This window comes from Cydia fagiglandana, chromosome 16 (genome assembly GCF_963556715.1).
Source record: "Cydia fagiglandana chromosome 16, ilCydFagi1.1, whole genome shotgun sequence".
NCBI classification, from domain to species: Eukaryota; Metazoa; Arthropoda; class Insecta; order Lepidoptera; family Tortricidae; genus Cydia; species Cydia fagiglandana.
The window spans coordinates 1,343,415-1,365,652 of NC_085947.1; the positions used below are offsets into that span (position 1 = coordinate 1,343,415).

General features: G+C 42.0%; 1 protein-coding gene and 1 long non-coding RNA gene across 2 annotated transcripts in view; both read right to left on the minus strand.

The window, feature by feature from the left end:
* Nucleotides 1–176: 176 nt before the first annotated feature.
* Nucleotides 177–22,238, minus strand: part of LOC134671711 (A disintegrin and metalloproteinase with thrombospondin motifs 16-like) — a 78,187-nt gene continuing 56,125 nt past the window's right edge. Inside the window, exons 2-18 of the mRNA XM_063529543.1 lie at nt 15,376–15,448; nt 14,638–14,837; nt 13,332–14,055; nt 12,980–13,085; nt 12,520–12,654; nt 11,878–11,984; nt 9,993–10,135; nt 9,205–9,371; nt 8,005–8,071; nt 7,534–7,648; nt 5,724–5,854; nt 5,384–5,493; nt 5,003–5,168; nt 3,911–4,022; nt 2,550–2,698; nt 1,890–2,205; nt 177–1,460 (exon numbers count right to left, since the gene is read on the minus strand). Coding sequence (XP_063385613.1) covers nt 1,330–1,460; nt 1,890–2,205; nt 2,550–2,698; nt 3,911–4,022; nt 5,003–5,168; nt 5,384–5,493; nt 5,724–5,854; nt 7,534–7,648; nt 8,005–8,071; nt 9,205–9,371; nt 9,993–10,135; nt 11,878–11,984; nt 12,520–12,654; nt 12,980–13,085; nt 13,332–14,055; nt 14,638–14,837; nt 15,376–15,448 — 2,952 coding nt within the window. The 3' untranslated portion in view covers nt 177–1,329. The remainder of the gene's footprint in view (nt 1,461–1,889; nt 2,206–2,549; nt 2,699–3,910; nt 4,023–5,002; nt 5,169–5,383; nt 5,494–5,723; nt 5,855–7,533; nt 7,649–8,004; nt 8,072–9,204; nt 9,372–9,992; nt 10,136–11,877; nt 11,985–12,519; nt 12,655–12,979; nt 13,086–13,331; nt 14,056–14,637; nt 14,838–15,375; nt 15,449–22,238) is intronic.
* Nucleotides 6,142–6,864, minus strand: LOC134671721 (uncharacterized). Its single transcript, XR_010099260.1, has 2 exons — nt 6,649–6,864; nt 6,142–6,430 (listed from the first exon to the last, which is right to left on the minus strand). It is a non-coding gene; the product is annotated as an uncharacterized LOC134671721 (long non-coding RNA).

The following is a 22,238-nucleotide window of genomic DNA, read 5'->3' on the forward strand; positions in this document are numbered from 1 at the left end:
GACTGAACTAGTATTTTAAAGAAATTTTGTCTACGCGGTGCTTATCAAAATAATTGAAATCCACGCAAATTTGTAACGAAATATAACTTTATGACTGAAATAAATATATGAAACTAGTGAACCAAATATTGAGGACTTTGATGGTATAATTATGTTGTGTATCAAAAGACATTCAGTTTCGTAAATTATATATAATTTAAATAACTATGTAACAGTATAAAATTCTAAAATAAATACTAATTTTGATCACATATTGTTTTTATATTTACAAAATGGTATCTTATACTAAAACGAGGCAGTCAGACATTATAATCTATAACTGGTAGAAATATAAGTTCAATACTTATCTAAAAATTTAAAGACATTATGTACTTTTTAGGGTTCCGTACCCAAAGGGACCCTATTACTAAGACTCCACTCTCTGTCTGTCTGTCACCAGGCTGTATCTTATGAACCGTTATAGCTAGACAGTTGACGTACAAACGCGAAGTTTCTGAACATTTAAAGGTATAAGAGTTTCCTTTTCTATGACAAATGGTCATAAATATGCACAGAAAAATAATCGCCTGCTTTAAATCCCGAGAAAAAAGTCGCAACACAGGAAATAAAATGCGTTTGTACGGGACAGCCCGTGGAATGCTCCGATGTGTATCGGATTGTTGAAGACCGTATCGGATCCGTATTTTTTGGTATCAGGTAGTGATTTGTCAGGGATCATAGATTATGTTCCGTCAGTGTCCTGTCAGTGATCAGTCTTAGGTAGGTCTCGGAGGTTTCCGTATTATGATGTCTTCTGGCGCGATATGTATCGGATTGTTGAAGACCGTATCGGATCCGTAGTGTTTGGTATCAGGTAGTGATTTGTCAGGGATCATAGATTATGTTCCGTCAGTGTCCTGTCAGTGATCAGTCTTAGGTAGGTCTCGGTGGTTTCCGTATCATGATGTCTTCTGGCGCGATATGTATCGGGTTGTTGAAGACCGTATCGGATCCGTAGTGTTTGGTATCAGGTAGTGATTTGTCAGGGATCATAAATTATGGCCCGTCAGTGTCCTGTCAGTGATCAGTCTTAGGTAGGTCTCGGTGCTATCCGTATCACGGTGTCTTCCGGCGCGATATGTATCGGATTGTTAAAGACCGTATCGGATCCGTAGTGTTTGGTATCTGGCAGTGATTTATCAGTGTTCTGTCAGTGATCAGTCCCAGGTAGGTCTCGATGGTTTCCGTATCAGGGTGTCTTCTGGCGCGATATGTATCGGATTGTTGAAGACCGTATCGGATCCGTACTGTTTGGTATCTGGCAGTGATTTATCAGTGTTCTGTCAGTGATCAGTCCCAGGTAGGTCGCGGTGGTTTCCGTATCAGGGTGTCTTCCGGCGCTATATGGATGGGGTTGTTGAAATCCACCTCGATGGTTTCCGGTATCGGGTCGTAGTAGATTATGTGATCGTTGTTGTTTTCTGCAAATGTATTATATTTGTTGATAAATTTAAGGATACTACCATGCGACCCCAATTACATGATTTGACAATGCTAAGCGTAAGAAATAATAAGTTTAAAGACTTAACCCAACTAGGTATTTTTATTACATTTAAAGACATAAGTTGCTTAGAGTCTGTGCGGAAAGAGATGAGCAGAGCTCGGCGGGGGTGAGCTATTTACCTTATAATTTGACATGTCTTATGTCATATTATAAGGAAAATAGCTCACCGCCGCCGAGCTCTGGAGATGAGTCGTGGAATTTATGGGGCCCAATAGATTCCACGACTCTTCACTTTCCGAATATATATATTTATAATAATGAGTACAGCTGAAATAATTATATTCACTTGTAGATAAGCAGGCTAAGAATATCCATAACGACAAAAGAAAAGAAATTAAATACTCACGAGTCAAATTCAATCTTGCAATAATATCATCCAAATGATGTTGCTCCAATGTCGTAGTTAAAGTACCGCGTGCCCGCAAGCTCCTTCTATCACGCTCCGTGTCGGATCCGTGCCTTTCCGTGTCGGATCCGTGCCGTTGCGTGTCGGATCCGTGCCGTTGCGTGTCGGGTCCGTGCCGCTTGTCGGATCCGTACGTATTGGAGCTTGTGTCGCGACGGTGACGGGACGAGCGCGACACGGATACGGTGGCGTTACGGTTGAGGAGGGGGAGCGTGAAGACTGATTCGGAGAGTGGTGTGTTGTCGGGGCCGAATTCCTAGAAACAAGGAAAAATAGTTAATCGCGATGTAAGGTTGGAAAGCAATTATTTTCGTCAAGTATAAAGTGGTAATCGCCTAATTTGATACGTAGTAAATAGTAGTAGTAAACTCTTTACAAAAATACATATTAAAAATAACATACAATTAGTAAGAAGAACAAAGGCGAACTTATCCCTTTGAGTTTGAGTTTCATACGTATTTGACTGACAGCAGAATACAGCCAACTAGTAAGAGCACTACGCGGTACGCATGCCCGTTTTCCGTACATTAAAAACCCAGATTTTTCGAGTTTTAAAAAACTTATTTCGCGTTGAAGATATTTCATTAGGTTGAGACTTACCAAACACTTGCCGCTGACGCAATATGAAGCGTTGTTTTTCCCACAAGACGTTCCTAGTGGGAACCAGCCTTCGTGTCCGTTCACTAAGTAGAAGCGATGCGAGACGCGTTCGTCTTGGCACGCTATTCGACAGGGCCGATCGGGGTCCTCTGTAATGACATGAGTGACGTATTAGTAGTTATTTTTTGCAGCAGTTTAAGTTAGGTTAGCACATACACTAGGAATCATCTAGACTGAGTTTGGAGCAATTATTTCATGCAACCGATGATGCCAAAAATGCGGGGGTGCGCGGGACGAGGTGAGCGAAGTCCCGTGCCGTGATTGGTCCGTTCAAAGACACGGACGTCACACGAAGACACTTTCGACTCGAACATGGAGTAAAATTACCGTATGCGTGGCAGAGGGGGTAGCGCGACTATGCTCAGTCTGGAGGATGTTTTGGCTGTGGGTTAGCACTAGCACTGACTGGTCAGTATCCCACAACATCACCTTAATCTTTTGAACGCTTTATGTCATATACACAAACATCACTTGAACAAGGCCAAGGCCCCGGGTGCAAGCGAGCTAATGTAAACCTTACTTGAAAGTCTGAGGGTTACTTTGACAGCGTCCGCCATAACACCTATAGTTATCCTTGGCGCTGTGGGCACGACTAGACCAAGAAAAGTCTGCAACGATCTTGATAGCATACGCAGTGCAAGTGTTATTTATACGTCATAATTTCATAGAAGTTTGAAGTTTTAAATAATACTTGCACTGCGTGTGCTATCAAAATGGTTGCAGACTTGTCTTGGTCTAACTTTAGTAACGACGACTTTAAGGCCCACTTGCACCATTCCACTAACCCGGGGTTAACTGGTTAAAGCTGGAGTTACCATGGTTACCAGTACAATTTGACAATAGGTTAACAGTTTAACCGCTTAACCCCGGGTTAGTGGGATGGTGCAAGTGGGCCTAAGTGTGGTTGGCGTTTAAATGGTTAAGCATGTCGACATCAAGTTTTTAACAGCCAAAATTTTACTGTAGCATATGTGAGAGCAGATATGCAAGGTGTGGTCACGATGTCAGCCGAAGCCACAGGCGAAAACTGCTACCATTTTGTATTGAAACAAAACTTAGAGTTGGACCACAAGTATAACAATTATAGGGATATGTATGCATTCTTACTGCCAATTTTTTTGCAAAGTTATAGCTGTCAGAGTCTAGCAGAACTTTTGGCAAATTGATAGACTTGTTTAAATCCGTCAGGTAAAGAATATCGCAGAAGGAAATACTGCGTAGAGTACCAATTCGTTACCGTCGTGTTAAAAAAAGGATGTTACTTGGACTTGGAGCATAAAGCAATGGAGAATATAACGAACCAAGTGCTGGTGATATCTGCATGCCGAGTCCTGACAGTCTTCTGACTCTCTCCTTGTAGTTTGTGCACACCATCGTCGCGTACTGGTACGGAGACTTTCTTTGAGTGCATCCCTGAAAAAAAAAGCTCATGAAATTCTGCTTGGTTTGAGAGTTAAGCAGTTACTAAGGCTAGACCAGCTTGATGTCATAATAATATTGCATTACCCCGGAAATCGGCTATCGGGAACTGATTTAAATATTTCTTGCACATTTTTACTTACACTAAAACCTTGCCTCCCCTCGTTTCCTCCAATCGGCCCTATGGTTCACCTATTCCTTTCCTTTGTGCCATCTCCTTTTTGGTCCTCTTGCACCTCGGCCTGCACCATCTACGGTGTTCTGTGGGTCCCACTCGGTAACCATTTAGGCCCACATTTCCGGGTGCATGCGGCAGACATGTCCAGCAGCCTTATGGTCAAGCAAGCCTTATCAAGAAAATAACTTTAAGGGACACCCCACACGGGCGCTGTGCGGTCGACACAACTATATGCTGGGAATTCGACAAAACTATATCATCATCATCATCTCAGCCATAAGACGTCCACTGCTGAACATAGGCCTCCCCCTTGGACCTCCATACGTGCCGGTTGGAAGCGACCCGCATCCAGCGTCTTCCGGCGACCTTAACAAGGTCGTCTGTCCATCTTGTGGGTGGACGTCCTACGCTGCGCTTGCTAGTCCGTGGTCTCCACTCGAGTACATTTTGACACAACTATATGCTGACAGAATTCGAGCAGGTAGAACAAGACGCAAGCCGCTTGACGGACGCCATTGAGAACCAACTGCGGCGCGGCGCCATGTTGATGACGTTTTTAAACATGCTGTTGTTGTCTTGAAATGTTGATGATTTTTTTAAACTACTGGGTGTTTACCAAGTCAGCTCTTGCGGAGTCGGGTCGGCAGAGCTGTATACTAGTAGTTCGAGCGGCCCGGACTAATCTGACACTAGTTCCTGGAGCAATGCAGTGGTAGTGGCAACCGCTTGACGGACGCCATTGAGAACCCACTGCGCGGCGCCATTTTGATAAGTTGTAAAACTACTGGGTGTTTACCAAATCAGCCCGTGCGCTGTCTGGACGGCAGAGCTGTATGCTGGTAGTTCGAGCAGCCCGGACTAATCTGACACCAGTTCCTGGAGCGATGCAGTGGTAATGGCAACCGCTTGACGGACGCCATTGAGAACCCACGGCTCGTCGCCATGTTGATGATGTTTTTGTTCTAGAAATAAAAGAAACATAAAAATAATTCACAACACAGAATCCACAACGTAGGCAGGGTAAACTCCCTTCGGGCAAACTCGGTTCCGTTCAGCTCAGCATTGCTCCGAGCAATTATAAGGGTTGATACAACTTGCGTGCACGACCACAGGCCACAGGAAACTAGGCCTTATTGGGACTTCCAAAAATAACGATGGGCAATAAATATTTACGTACGATGATGTGGATTGTTGCGGTGCGGCGGTCTGCAGTTGAAGCGCCTCCCATTCGCAGTCACCCGGACGGAGAGAGAACTCCGTGTCGGTATTTGCGTTGCAGGTGAATTTCTGCAAAGGAGTTTGATAAGTTAATATAGTCACAGATAGTACTAGGTACAGAAGACTCATTCTCTAACAAAACTCGTCTGTTACGATCAGGACAGATATGGCCGCTAGGTGGCGACAGCGCCACGCGCGGCTTATGGCTAGCCACCAAAATTGGTGTGGAACGGATGTACTTGCTACCTGTAGCAAAGCGACGAAATCGCGGAGTGAGCCACGCCTGGATAATCTGTTACCTGACAAACTCCTGAGATACAAAACATCGGTGACATAGTGGAGCACGCGGTTCCGTCTGGCAGGGTCCAGCCGCGGGACTTGTAACCGCCGCCGCGGGTGTCGCACCAAACGGCGCAAGCGCTGCTGACATCTAAAACAAAGGAATGACGATCATTATTTTAACCTTTTCGATTAGATTCGATTAGATTCATTTATTTCATAATATTAAATTACAATATAAATTATTTTACACAAATCTATACGAATTTATATTATGATCGTCAAGTAGGGAAATAACAATTGATTATACCCCGTGTCAAACACAAAAGCTGTCACTCGGACGCCGAAGTGTCAAAACTAAAATTGAACTTTATGCACATGCACGTAGGGTAGAAAGGGGTAATGGGGATCACTTAAGCAAGAATTAAAATAAAAAAATAAAATGAAACGAAATCTTTATTGCAACCGCCTCATAACAAAATCTACTTAATTGACTATTATTTGAGATCAATAATCGTCACATTACTAATCATCTTTGGCAAATATGAAAGTTACAAAAATTAACTGTTTTGACTCCCATTGCACAGAGGTATGGGCTATTGTGGTCACCTTGCGGGTAATGAGGATCATACAAAAATCCATCTTCTTCTATAAGTTTCACTGCTTTTTCCAATGTGTCAGAAGACCAGGAAGCTTTTGTGGTAGTTCTGACTCGTACTTTCGGCATCTGAAACCAAAATAACAAATTATATTATACCTTTTACATTGCGGGCAATGGGGGTCACCTGATCCTCATTACCCACAAGTATTTTATGAAGAAAAAAAAATAAACACATGATACGTGTTAACAGCACGCGAGATTTAACTATGAAATCGGTACACTTAATGCACAAGTAAAGACATAAAAAAGTCACATATAAGTACATCAATAATTATAGTACTTACCGTCTATTTTGCGTACGTAAAAATTTACATCGGCGAGCCGCAAAAACAAAACACACCTCTTAATCCCGATGCCGTCGCCATACTGGCGCGGCGCTGTCGCAGCGCTAGCGCGGGGCCAGAGGGGGGCGGGAACGCCCGTAAACGTATTTCTAGTGTTTGTAGTTTTGGAGATGTGTGGGTGACCACCATTACCCGCTGACTCCCATTACCCGGTCTTCCCCTACGTAGGTCTATGTTGCTCTAGGTCTATGGCCGATTAATCCGTCTTTGGCGTTGGACCTGCGGTGCGGATATATCAGTCATTGGCGTCCAAAAGGTTAATGTTGTTGTGGGTTTGTAGGATATTTGTTTGGCAGTTCATAATCATTGCTGTACTCCCAATACTGCCATGGACCTGGTCATGGAGAAATCGTCTAAAGAAATCGTCTACTGTCAATGACATACCAAACGGATGAGTTATAACTATTTATGACATAAAATATCCCACATCATCATAATTAACCCCATATTTTTCTTGTGTTTTATTGAATTGTTGCGGCGCCATTTTACCGCACAAGAAGGCATTTTATAGGCATTTTATGTGGTTTTCTGAATTTATATTTTAATATGGGCTGACATGTTATGACAGAAGGCCGCTGTCGTACTAAAGCTGTCAGTAGCCGTAAGGTCAGACAGAGGGGCTACCGCGAAAACCGAAATCCGCAAAATTGCGGGGATCTTTCTCTTTTACTCCAATGAAGGCGTAATAAGACTGGCAGAGAAAAATGCCCGCAATTTGCGAGCTTCGATTTTCGCGGTTATAGCCCTGAGCTCAAGTCAGTCTTCTATAGTTATTCTAGTTCTTTGACAATACCGGGCAATAATATGATTTGGTGTTTGAATTACCTTCCGTGTCTATCCTCTGGAGACCAGTTCCAATGAGATCAGGGTCCACTTCTCTCGCCCGCCGGCAGATCTGGTCAGCAAACTCCCGGACAGTCATTGGAGGCACGTTGTGGCACTGCAGACAATATCATACACTTAAAAGCATTAAAAACGGCTTCAGGTTGAATGGAAATCGAGTGCAAGTGGCCTAGAAGTGCGGCTTACAAAGCGGTTACTTGAGTCCGAAAAACGGCCTCCTAGCCTATAGACCGACTCGCCTGCGCGGTACGGGGGCGACGGGGTAGGACGATAAGAGCGGCGGGGAAGGTGCGGGCGCTGTACCGCGCAGGCGAGGACTCATTAAGCGATCGGTTTATAGTCGATAGAGACCCTGCCTATACGAAGCAGGACCGGGGTTCGAATCCCGGTTAGTACATTAATGTGTTTGTATATCACGAATCTTGGTCCTAAAATACATATATTTTTACTGACCTGCTGGGCGTGACATGATTGGTATTTCTTATCATGGCCGGAACAATAGCTGTTCCCGTTGTCATGCCTGAAATAAAGAAATTATTAAAGAGAGGTATCCTAAAAATCTTGAACTTTTATTACTCGCTCTAGTGACAACACTTTTTCAAACAAGACTGTGATCGCTTATTATTTGGCAAATGCTTGTTGGCCACGGAAAGTGATGAGTACAAAGTAGAGGTCATCCAGGTTTTGAGATTGTATGATAGACATTTAAAGAGAAATGTCAAATGATGGATATGGTAGACTCCGGCCAGTGCATCCAGTGCCCACGGCTGCACTAGACTTAAAGAGCTGGCGTGAGGATTGCAGCATATGCAGTCTGATCAGCCCATCCAGCGTAATATCAGACGGAGACAGAGTTGTTAGCCCCTGCACTTGGACAGAGCACATGGATGGATGGATGTATAGATGATGGATGGATAATGGAGCCTACCTTGGTGCCTGTTAGCGACGGCGACGCCTGTATGTAGCTGCTGGGGCGAGCGAGTCCATCAACAGGCGGGCGGACGCACACCTTGACCAGGACCAGAAAGATACAGCGCGATACAGAGTGAGATAGAGCTGACCTGGCGGCCTAGCCGAGGTGACAATCGCTTGCGCTTCGCCATCGAATCGCTTTGTGTCTCTTTATCACTCTTCCATATTTGTGTGACAGTGACAGTTGCGTTTCGTTCGCTACGGAACGTTAGCGATTGGCATGTTGTCTACGGAGTTTGGGTCGCTAGCAGAACCTATTAGACCAGCGCGAATGGATGGATGGATTATGAAACGGGTAGATCTAGATGGATATTTGGTTGATTTGATAATAGAAGTTTGGATGAAAGGATGGATAGATGTGTCAGAGATTTGTCTACCTGGGTCGCTGGCACCGCCTGTTGGCGACGGCGACGCCGGTAGCCGCCGGAGCATGGGAGTCCGTCAGCAGGCAGGCGGACGCACACTCCGACCAGGCCGACCAGCAGTTGGATGGATAGTAACAAGAGAGAGACAGCACTATACAGGGAGAGAGTTGACCTGGGTCGCTGGCACCGCCTGTTGGCGAAGGCGACGCCTGTAGCCGCCGGAGCACGGGAATCCGTCACCAGACAGGCGGACGCACACTCCGACCAGTTAGACTAGACAGAGAGAGCGCGATACAGAGAGAGAGAGAGAGTTGACCTTGGTCGCTGGCACCGCCTGTTGGCGACGGCGACGCCTGTAGCCGCCGGAGCATGGGAATCCGTCAGCAGGCAGGCGGATGCACACTCCGACCAGGCCGACCAGCGCGTCCATTGACCTCGGCGGGCCACGCCTGCACGTTCTACGCACTCTCCGCCGCGACAGTACTGAAAACAATTCAATACTCTTTATTGCACACCTTACATACTCGTAGCTATACAACAATATTGGAGCTTGGAGGTCTACGCCGAAGTAAAGGCATGCAGTAACGTGCGAAAAGTGTCAAAATATGTAAATGGAAACAGCAATGTTTCTATATAACGCAGTTCTACGCAGTGTATAAGCTTTTCTCACGCACGGTACTGGCACTAGGGAGTGCTCCCGGTACCGGTTTTCTATACAAACACAGTACCGGAACCGGGAAATCCCGGTTCTCGCCTTACAAACTCAGTACCGGGAGCATTCCCTAACTGGCACAGTCTATAAAACAATACCGTCATTCATCGAAGCCGTCTAGACAGGGCAATATGCGGCGTGCGAGGGGCGAGGCGTCGCGCGCACCCGAACTGCATACATAGCCATTGTTAGCAGATCGGTACTATTTACAGAGCTAGCGTGTCTTATAATAAGTCAAGTGTAAGTCATTGGGCAGTTGTGTAAAAGTCTGACAGCCCTGCTGTGTTCATATGCTGTGACGGCACGCAAACATCAAAGGCGTCGGTCCACTGTCACATTTACACGGTGGTTGTTAAACCGCTCAAAAAACAAACTTTATGAAGCTAACTTACCATATCTTCTCCACACTTGGTTCCCTCCAATGCCGGATGCGAGGTCCAGGTATACCGCTCCCGTTGACAATGTAAGTCTCTGCAGATATCCTCCAAACTTTGCGCACCGGAGTGGCGGCTGCCGCGGCCATATTTTAACATGCCTGGAATGTACATGTAATAGAAGTCGGTTAAAAAATTATCACCCATAATTGGGCGTTTTCAGAAATAAATATTGAAAACCTGATTCTTTCACATCAGTGGCCTATTTTATAAAGCTACAAGTTACAATTTACAAGCGGAAGTCTCGTTCTAACACATAGGGTTAGAAAGAGACTTCCGCTTGTAAATTGTAACTTGTAGCTTTATAAAATAGGCCACTGGACGTTCATGGGCTCATTCTACTCAGAATCGACAGCATTCTCCATCCAACCATTAAAAAAAAGATGTCCCAAAATGTCAATTCCATTACGTCACGTTTTAGTATGAAAAAAATTTTCACTTGTATGTGCGTGATGTATGTACAATTTTCATACAATATTTTGGGACATTTTATTTTATCATCAGAATTGAATATGCTAGTGATTCTGAGTTAAAAGAACCCAAAAACACCGGGATCTGTGAGAATCGGGTTTTCGATATTTATTTCTGAAAACGCCCAATTGGAAATTTAATCCCATGAATTGGAACACGTAGGTACGTAGGTAGGTCGTACCTACTAGCTTTTAAAAAAACAATTGCCTTCTGACCTTCCAACCCGGGAAACTAGGCCTTATTGGAACTAGTTCGTTTTCCTTATGATGTTTGTATAAAATATTTCGTAGGTACATAAGTTTCAAGAAAGTCACTGGTACAAGCTGGGGTTAGAAATCGTGACCTTCACCACGCTTTAACCCTTTCTTTTGGCCTTGCCGTAGTCAAATAAAAAGAAAATATTGGCTTTATTACGTAATATTACGCGGTCAAAGAAAATAAGCAACGCTTATAATCTAATTAAATTTAGAAAATTTCACGGTTCGATTTGACAAACACTTTCATGCTCTTGCGTAAGGCAAAGTAGCGACTAATCAATTTATTTACTAATTAACAACGGTCATTTACAGTAATTTGTAGCTTTTCTGGGTCCAAGTTAAGTAGAGTTAGACCGTAAAAAGTCTGCAGCGATTTTGATAGCCCACGGAGTGCAAGTGTCATTTTAAACGTCAAACCTCTATGAAATTATGACGTATAAATAACACTTATACACTGCGTGGGCTATCAAATCCGCTGCAGACTTTTATTGGTGCGACTATACTTGCCTAGGGTTTAGGGTTTGCCGATAGCGTATTCCAAGAAAAGTTGTAGTATTGGTTTGGATCACATATTGCAGCCATTTTGTATGAGGCAGTGCAAAGGGCTCCAAGAATATTTGACTCTTACTCGTATTTATGATTTGACTTTATTTTATTCTAACTCGCTTAATACTATATTTTATTCCCATATCTAAAAGTGACATTCCATTTCCAACTGCAGCTGCAATACTGTTCATTTTACTATGGAAACGCGTCGCTGTCATTGTCAATTTCCATAGTAAAATGAACAGTATTGCAGCTGCAGTTAGAAATGGAATGTCACTCTTATAGTCCTTGAAATCTTACAAAGAATAACATGTTCAACCGAAATCAGTACAAAGTAACACAATATTCAAAAAATTTGGCTCTTTCGAGAGATTCATAACACATTTTAAATGATGACAGGCAAAATGTACGGGTACGAATTCTTTGAGAGCTAAAATAATTGAAAATAAATTTATCAGGTGGCCAATGTGAGTGTAAGGATACTTTAAAAGTTACTCTTTAGGATCGGTGACTTCAAAAGTGGCTTAGCATCTTAGTAGCCATATATATTTGTGTAATTAGAAACTTACATTGCTGATCAGCATCGAATCTCTCTCCTGGCAATATGCCTTCAGCACTGTGGTCCAACTGTCCAGCCGAATTGCCATGGTCGAGGAGGCAACGAGATTGCACGGTGCTGGAATAAAAATCAATTTTGGTCAATTATATCTGCCTCTTCTATTTGATGTAGGTGCTTATAGTTATTCCCAAAAAAATACCAACAGTGACCCACAAAACAGCTAGTTGTCCTCCTTGCCATATGTTACCTATATTTCTTTTTTTAGCATTAGACAAAGACTACGCGATCTTGACGTGTCTTTTAATAAAAAAACACTTCTTAAAAATCAGTAACTTTTACTTATGAAAGCAAAAGAATGTAAATAATCGTATATGATTCATAAATGTTACATATTTGCCGTGACTTATTTTTTTTTTAAGTTTTTTCCAATAAAAAGAGACGTCATGATTATTTACCTTTTTCCCAATGCTAGAAAACGAACTATATCATCATTATTTTAACAGCAGTTGTCTGAAGCGAGAGGTATTGAAACCGAAGCATAGACAAAGAATAATGATTTAAAAAAAAAAAAAAATTTACGCAAAATCATTCGTAAATGTGTCCGCTGAAGTAGATGGTGCTCGTTTTGTGGTAACTGAAGCATTGAACTTACTCAAGAAACTTCTGAAGGTAGTTTTTGCTGCACTGTGACCAAGTGATCTTGCCGCTGCCCAACGTTGGGCTCATGATGTAGGCACTGGGATCGCAGCCGTTGTCTGCTAGTGGGCCATCGTGACGCATTCCGAGACTGAAATCATAATAAAAACATGTAGCTTGGTGGGTACCTTCGCACATACTGTTAACTGCCCATCGGTGGACCTTAGTGGAGTAAGTATAAGTCATGCCAGATGACTTGTGAGCTAAATTAACCACCAATTGGGCCTCACAAATTCGAAACCGAGGTCGCGGCAAACCTCGACGGCGTTGGTGAGATGACTGAGATGATTCCTGCGCCATTGACAGGAACTGGTGGGAGAAGGGTCAAGACCGGGATACGTGGAAAGGGAGGATCCGGGAGGTCTTTGCCCAGCAGTGGGACACTAGGCTCATATAAATAAAAATAAGTTGCTTACTTGTGTCCAATTTCATGAGCAACAACGTAAACGCTTTCAAAATGTCTTCCTTCGTTGACAGTGCAACTGCTAGTGACCGTGCACATTCCAGCAACTGGTGCTAAACCTAAAAATAATACCGATTTACATTTATTTCCTAAATAAAAAAAAATTACCTCTGTATTATGAAGGTTAATCGAAAACCTACATCTATATAAGATCTTAATAAATCTTTGGGTAATAGGTTTTAGACACCCACGAGCAGCAATGACAGTAAGCACTTCATTTATTTTATGTAGGTTTACGAATTGAGAGGAAGATTTGATTTGCTTGTAATATTTTAAAAAATCTACACTAAAATTAAAATGCTTACCTACAACTTGACTGCTGACTTTCCCATTCTTACTGACTACATAAAGATCCAAGCCAGTCAATATCAATGCATGATCCCAATGCAACGGATCCGTATCCCCCGGCGGATTCTCCAGCCTCTGCCACGTACAGAAATTACTCAAAAACCTGTCTATATCATGCGGCCTCTTCAAATTCGATGGATCCTCATGAAGAATCTCCAGTCTTTTGAGTATAAAATTCACTGGTCTACCTAAAGAAGGATCATGGTATAATAACTGTACAGCATTTATCATAGCTAGAACAAATCTGACTAACTCCCTCTCTGTATCCTTAGGAAAATTCACAGTCATGTGCTTGTACAAATCTCTGTCTATAAACACAGCAGTTTCAACGAACACTGCTGGTAACACAGCCCTCTTTTGCCTTTCTGTTTGCTTCTCTGTTTTTGGGATTAGTTTGTTTATGAACGCTCCTATAGTCTTGTTTCTATGATTTAAGTCTAGTTTGAATTCCTCTAGGGTTTTTCTTGTGGCTGTTTCTCTTTTTCTCCTGTGCTTTGTCCATGTTTTGGCTGGTTCTGGAGCGACGATTGTGTTGAGACTATCTTTTTCTATGCAAGAGTCTTCTTTATTAGAATCGTCAGTGCGTTTGACTATGACGTGCGTTTTTGAGTCTTTCTCGTGAAACCTTTCTGGTAGTGGATGAATTAAATAGTAACTATCATTGGATTTGACTACACCTCTCTGAAAAATATAATATATTTGTTAGGTTTATTACTTATTGCGTGCAAAGAAGGAGAATGCAAAATCTATATTAACTCACATTATAGACGGGTCTAACGCGAATTATATTCAATTACCTTTATTTACCGACGTTTCGACACAGGTTAAACAGGTTACAGGTTAATATGTATTCAAAACGCGAAAGTTTAAAATATTATAATGCAAAATCTGTTTTATCCAAGGCGTTTGTACGCTAATAAAGAGTGATACTCGGTTTTTTTTTCAATATTACATTTCAATAAAATTTGTTAGAGGTCGAATTAATCCTCTAGCATCAAGTTTCGATATCGATTAAGGCGAATACACACTAAATGCGTAACACAAAACGGCCCCGGATTCCAGCTTTGTTAGACACAGGTGTGCACGCGTGCACATATCAGTTGTAGTGTGTGGAAACTATGGAATCATGTCAGACATCGCTTGGACCACAACGTAAGCAACAAAATCGCATTTTATTACGTGTCTACTGTCTACGCAGGGAGTCAAACGAACCTTTGCTGCATTACTTGATAGATGTTATTCAGCTATTCATTTTATACTCACCACATCATCACACACAAACAACGCAGCACTCTCACTCCTGTACCAGCACTCCTCATCCTCATGCCCCACCGCCTCCGTTCCGTTCGCCCATCTCCTCATCACGAGGAACTGAGGGTCGAGGAGGTGTCGCGCCGGCGTGAGCTCCAGGTGCTGGAGGAGGGGTGAGCGCTTGTGGTGGTGGACGATCTCGAATTGAGCATCTGTTAAAGAAGTTTAATTTTTTTAGGCATAGATAAAGGAACAGTAGGGTAGACTAAGGTGAACTGAACCATGAGGTAACAGAACCATCCTTACTGATATTTCTAATGCGAAAGTAACTCTGTGTGTTGTGTCTGTGTGTCACGCTTAAACCGCTGAACCGATTTAGAAGAAATTTGAATAGGAAGTATAGGAACCAAGGTAAATCATCACAAGATTATTGGTTTCGCGATACAAATTTCAAGAGCAAGATACGAATTTCTGCTTGAGGCACTGGTCCCACCGCGAGCTAGTAAGCTATGAGCTATCGGCTATAAACACGAACAAAAGATAAGCACTCCCGTGTAAATAAAAGAGACGGCGATATTTATAGCTCACCGCTGGGCGAGTAACTATAAATATCGCCGTGTCTCTTTTATTTACACGGGAGTGCTTATCTTTTGTTCGTGTTTATAGCCGATAGCTCATAGCTTACTAGCTCGCGGTGGGACCAGTGCCTGAGAATGTTTGTATGACTTTTAAGTGTTTGGAACTGCTTACCATTGTGATTGGCACCGAATAGGAATATCTTCTCTGACTCTGTGAGATGCTCCAACAGCTGCTGCGAGTGTTCCTGAAACAACGAAAGAGCACTGTTAGTACCATCCTTCACATGGTTAATTATAATAAAATTAAATAAATATTAATCATATATGAAAATATAGTTAATTGACTAATCATATATGTATATATGTACCATAATGCAACGAAAATAAGGTCTAAAATACCTTAAGTACCAACTCGTGTAATAACAGACAGAATACGCTAGCTAATGCTAAAGGTTACGAAGGCAATAAAATTCCAAAATGCAAAATTTTCGAATAAAGTTTCCCTTTCGGAAACATTCTTTATTATTTGTGAAGTTTCCTTAGCTTGCACATACGTACTAAGTCTCAAATGTCTGATAATGATCATCTTCATCGCGTTGTCCCGGCTTTTACCACGGCTCATGGGAGCTTGGAGTCCGCTTGACAACTAATCCCGAGAATTGACGTAGGCACTAGTTTATACGAAAGCGACTGCCATCTGACCTTCCAACCCAGAGGGTCAAACCAGTCAAATGTCTGATAATAATAAATATAAAGGAATTCAAGACATTTCCACACAACACACAGACCTTATCTTAGCCAGAGACTAGGAAACATCATCCCAATAAGTTCCGTATATGTGTGAAGTCAAAGTTTTCAACTAATTAACCTTGCGTGTCTAATTACAAACGGCCATTGTCTGATATGACCGACCTCGGCATAAAATTTTGACAATGGCTCTCACGCTTGGCGTCTTAGCAATGAGATCGATAAGTGACAGACTTTTTGTCTATTGTCGCGTCTGTGAGTATATAATGGATTTGGTTATCGCGTGATAGCGATAGGGCAACTGCCGGCCTAGCCAAGATTACAATCGCTATCGCTTCGACAACGAAAAGCATTATGTCTCTCTATCACTCTTCCATATTAGCGCGACAGTGACAGTTGCGTTTCGATCGCTACGGAGCGTAAGCGATTGGCATCTTGGTTACGCGGACTGGCAGATTTAACACTTAACATCGCTAGATAAAACAATCGATTGGAAGAAAACTCGGAAGCGGATGGAAAAAAACCGGGCAAGTGCGAGTCGGACTCGCGCACGAAGGGTTCCGTACCATAAAGCAAAAAAAACGGAAAAAATGGAAAAAGAAAACGGTTACCCATCCAAGTACTGACCACGCCCGACGTTGCTTAACTTTGGTCAAAAATCACGTTTGCTGTATGGGAGCCCCACTTAAATCTTTATTTTATTCTGTTTTTAGTATTTGTTGTTATAGCGGCAACAGAAATACATCATCTGTGAAAATTTCAACTGTCTAGCTATCACGGTTCGTGAGATACAGCCTGGTGACAGACGGACGGACGGATGGACGGACGGACGGACAGCGAAGTCTTAGTAATAGGGTCCCGTTTTACCCTTTGGGTACGGAACCCTAAAAATAGGAGACAGGGCAGCTATAACAAATATTAGTACGGTCAGCCAAGAAAGTGGTCTACCAATTTTCGACTCTATCCTCTGATTGATTCAAAAGCCATAATAAAGATTGGATCTGTATTATGATTTATGGAAAACTAATTTTTAAGTGTTAAAACTGACCTAAGAACATTTGGCAAGATGACACATACATACACTGAGAGAAAAATCATCACCAGGAATTAAAAAACAGTTCTGTACTGGGGGAAAAAATGAAGTTTTAGTAATAACTATGGACGTTTCACTATTTCTGTAAAGTTTATTTATTTCTACAAACAGATCAGTTAATCCCAAATATAATTTCAACAAACAGATAATAGAAATTGCAAGAACTAATAGAAATTGCAAAAGTCAATTTGTTCCTATTAGTTAACTCTCCTTGTCCCCGGATTAAGTTTATTTTTGTAATTCTAAGTGTGTTTTTGTTGTACTTTTCTCTCAGTGTGCATAGTCAACAAAAGGCTAGAAGTTGATCGGGTGAAGACATTTTTTTATACATCTGTGAAACTATTGAATCTTGAAAGGGCTTTATATTCAGCGTCGTAGGAAATATTTGTGTTTAAGCGCTGGTGGTCTAGCGGTAAGAGCGTGCGACTTTCAATCCGGAGGTCGCGGGTTCAAACCCCGGCTCGTACCAATGAGTTTTTCGAAACTTATGTACGAAATATCATTTGATATTTGCCAGTCGCTTTTCGGTGAAGGAAAACATCGTGAGGAAACCGGACTAATCCCAATAAGGCCTAGTTTCCCCTCTGGGTTGGAAGGTCAGATGGCAGTCGCTTTCGTAAAAACTAGTGCCTACGTCGAATCATGGGATTAGTTGTCAAGCGGACCCCAGGCGGGAGCCGTGGCAAAATGCCGGGATAACGCCAGGAAGAAGAAGAAGTAGGAAATATTTGTGTTTATTATAGACCTTAATCTAAACCAAAAATTTTTTAAATAGGTAGATTTATTGATTTTGCTTAGATGTCTGTTGTCTGTTCATTCATTTCATCATCATCATCATCATCATCATCATCTCAGCCATAAGACGTCCACTGCTGAACATAGGCCTCCTCCTTTTTTGGGGGGTGAATGCCATAATCGCCACGCTTGGCAGGCGGGTTGGCGATCGCAGTCGAGTACACCGAATTTGAGGGACGCTACTGCCCGTCCACCGGTGGTCTTGGACGTCGTTTAAGGACATACCCGGGTCCATTCATTTGTACCTACTTAATTGATTTGATTTACACAGAGACTAATGCAATTCCCTTCTTCATAATATATGTACTAATTTTTAAAATGTAATAGTGTTTTGGTGCTTATCATCCTCTATCGCTTTCATTTAACATTTAACAAACAGATCATTATCAGGTGTAATAAAGAGATTAATTAACGATACACTTCACTCATCTATCGATGCTGCTACTAAAAATGCTAGTCATACTACGTAATTGTACCTACATTTTAACCTTTTCTCCAAATTTCTAAGTCGAGGTTTCTAGAAAAGCTCTTAAAAATCCATTAAGTGTAATTATGTTTTACTACCGACTGCTTAAAGTGGCGAAAATTGTTTAGACACTGTGTGGTAATTCCGTAACTACGTAATTCCACGTGGTTCTTAGAGTTTACGTATACTGTAATTATTTTATAGGTACATAGTGATTTTTGCGACAGATTTTTCTTTACAAAATCAGTGATAAGTACAATGTAAAGCTAAAATTAAAAGTTCAGGAAAGATTTTTCACGTTTTACTGTTTTCCTATATCTGAAAGCAGAAAGAACTAAAAAAGTTGAGCTACATATAAGTATTTTCATTATTTAATATTATGAGTTATACAGTATTAACTATGAAATAGGACATCAAGTCTATTTACATTAAAATTTATCATTCAATCAGTCTACACCCTAACTAGAGTCAGACCAAGAAAAGTCTGCAGCGGATTTGATAGCCTACGCAGTGTCAGTGTTATTTATACGTCATAATTTCATAGAAGTTTGACGTTTAAAATAACACTGACACTGCATGCTTTCAAATCCGCTGCAGACTTTTCTTGGTCTGACTTTACTGTTGCCAACCCCCATGTGAGTTCTCGAAAGTCGCAAGCGCATATTGGCTACGAAATTCACCTGGTGGTGTGACGTTGTTTGACACTAATGTCTCTAATGTAGATCAACACATTCTTGGATATAGATTCACATTCTTGGAGATCATTCTCTAGATCATAGACATTAGGTTTGACATTAAGTATCTAGAACTTAGAACCACTCTCATCGCTCGTAATCCCGCGTTCCGAATTACTATAGTTTCGGTTAATTTCCGTCCCGATTAGCGGGGAAAGTGCGTAATTGCCGTCTGCGGCGAATTCAATTATTTACTGCGCGAGCGCAAGTCGAGTACTAGTTCACACCAGAATTACGAGACCTCGGATATGGAGACTCTAGTTCGATCGAATAATCGACTTGTGCTCGCTCGAAATTTCTTTATCTGCTCTTGCTCAAATATGAAATTTCGTTGTTATTTTTTCAACGGTCATACAAGAAACGATATTGACATTTCAACCCAGTCAATTGGGCTTTGCAATACTGTCATTACAACCCGTACTGACTACTTATTGGGTACATTGACCGATCGACTGTCTAACTATAGGCAGGCGTGTCTCACTCCGCGATTTCGTCGCTTTGCTACAGGTAGCTAAAAGTACATCTGTTCGATCCCAATTTTGGAGTTTGCCATAAGCCGCGCGTGGCGCTGTCGCCACCTAGCGGCCATATCTGTCCTGATCGTAACAGACGCGTTTTGTTAGAGAGTGAGTCTTCTGTACCTAGTACTATTATTTATTCTGTGCTATAGGCTTTTGGAATATTCTCCCTGAACAATGAAAGTTTTGCGCGCCGCTAACTCTTGCGCAATATTGGGATCTATGGGCTAAAGATCTGTCGAGAGATAAATCATTGGAGCGCTCTTATGAATAACAAGTGCTATTAAGTAACAGTTTGTAAACAATTCTCATTAGATGGTTTCCATAAGTTACACAATGTGAAAACAACAATTAAAATCGGTAATTTTAATTATTAATTTCTCCGCTGCCACACAGGAAAACTTTATTTTTTAGAATTTTTGGGGGGCACCCTCTCCTTAAGTCAAAATTTTGCATCATAAATTCGATTGGCTCCAATTCCTAAATCAATCTGTGAGTCAAAAGGAGCAACTTTTCAAAAGGAAATTCCATCATCATCATTTGCCGTATAATTAAGTGAACACCAGGGACTACAAAGCCTGTTGGGGCCAAAACATTACCGTCATTTATGTTAAAAGAAATTATGAGCTTGTGCAATGTAAGTTTGGCCTAACTGTGATTCTACGACGGTCTATAGGTACCTAATATATAGCCTTACTTACTTTCTATACATCACGCTCGCACTAATATGCCAGTACGAGCGAGATGCATAGAAGTTTATACACGCTAGCGAATATATCAGTGGCAAACTCGTGGTAAGGCTATACTAATGATAATTGTTTCTGTGACTATCGTTAAACTCATTTTTCCTAAATACCTAAGTTTAATCTAAAATCTAGGCTAACCTTAGTCCCAAACCGCGTAAATCCGATATAAAGGTGACACCCGCTCGCCTTGGCACGGCCCATTCACGATTGGTTCAGCTCGGTACAGGAACTTAACCTAGTGACCTTACAAAGTGATGGTTTAAGGGGTCAAATATAGGTTTAACGGGGTCCCAGCCTATACTAGTTAGTTAGCGATCCTGCCTATGATCCTGCCTTGCATTTTTTTGTGTAACAGATTTTTATCTCGATCCGATTCGCCCTGTGATCCGGTGCGGCTCGGTCTACCCTACCAAACTATTAATTAATAATAGGTAGGTATAGCAAGCTACAGTCGCCATCAGATATATCGGAGCGGCCAAGGTGTTCACAATATCTGAACAAGCACTCTAACGCCTTGACAATAGAGGCGTGCTCAGATATTTGTGAGCACCTTGGCCGCTCCGATATATCTGATGGCGACTGTACAAATGTGCTAAGAAATGTTGTAGAGGGTCTACAGTACGGGGTTCTTCAAAAAAAGAGTGTACAGGTTTTTAAAAGGTCGGCAACGCGTGTGTAACACCTCTGGAGTTGCAGGCGTCCATAGACTACGGTGACTGATTACCATCAGGCGGGCCGTATGCTTGTTTGCCACCGATGTGGTATTAAAAAAAAGATTCTGTTTTTACAATTTTTACCTATTATTGGCTAGACGACCCTGCCGCATCTGAACACCGGGGTATGCCAATTAAGACATGTCCTCACGCTTATTCTTAATTAGGTTTTAGAAGGTCTTCAGCCCATCCGCACTGTTAGCGTTGACCCCCGTTCACCTTGGCGCATGGCGTCTATTCACGATTGGTTCCGTGGCTCCGTGTATACAGAGGGAATTTGGGCACAAGGCTGTGCGGGCTTTAGGAATTGGGCCTTCCAGTCACGACAACGGGTCACAACACACCAGGGACAAGAAAACGTACAAGACTTTTATAACACCACGTGTCTGTTATGTGTTATGTATGACGCCGTTTATCTCTCTTTGGGGTTGTGGGGTTGTGCACAAATCACGCGAGGTATTTTTGGCTACTTTTTGACCCGCCCCTCCCCCTTAGTGATATTTGGTGAGGTTTTTGGCTACCCCCCTCCCCCCACGCAACCTCACGTGTATTTTTTTGATTTTTTTCATTCGACCTAATTTTAAGATAAATAGTATTGTATTCAGAAAATATTGTTTATTTTTCTATTTTAGTTAAATACATTCGCTATTTTGAAGTGCAGAGTGAATATTTATGTTTACCGAAACCGAGAAAAGGTATTTACTCATGTGGTTGGTTTTTTTTTCTTAGTTTTGTTTACTGTAGAAAAATACACGTGAGGTTTCCTTATAACCCCCTCCCCCAAGCCCCCAACGTGATCTATCGTGAGTTTTTCGTGACCCCCCTCCCCCCATCGAACCTCGCTTGATTTGTGCCTAACCCCTTTGTAATTACCATGTACATACATACATACATATATACATACATACATACATATAATCACGCCTATTTCCCGAAGGGATAGGCAATTACCATGTATGTTGTGGAAATAAATAAAGTGTTTATCTATCTATCTATCTTTATTTTTAGTGCAGCTACCACCAGCACTGACATAAACGCTAACGTGAATGTAACTTACTTTCTATACACCTCGGTTGTACTGATATATTAGTGCAAGCGAGATGTATAGAAAGTAAATGTCAGTGTTGATGTTGACACTATCAGTGACTCATTCTGCCCTCCTAAGCTAAAAAGCAGTATTATGCACACTATCAGTGACTCATTCTGCCCTCCTAAGCTAAAAA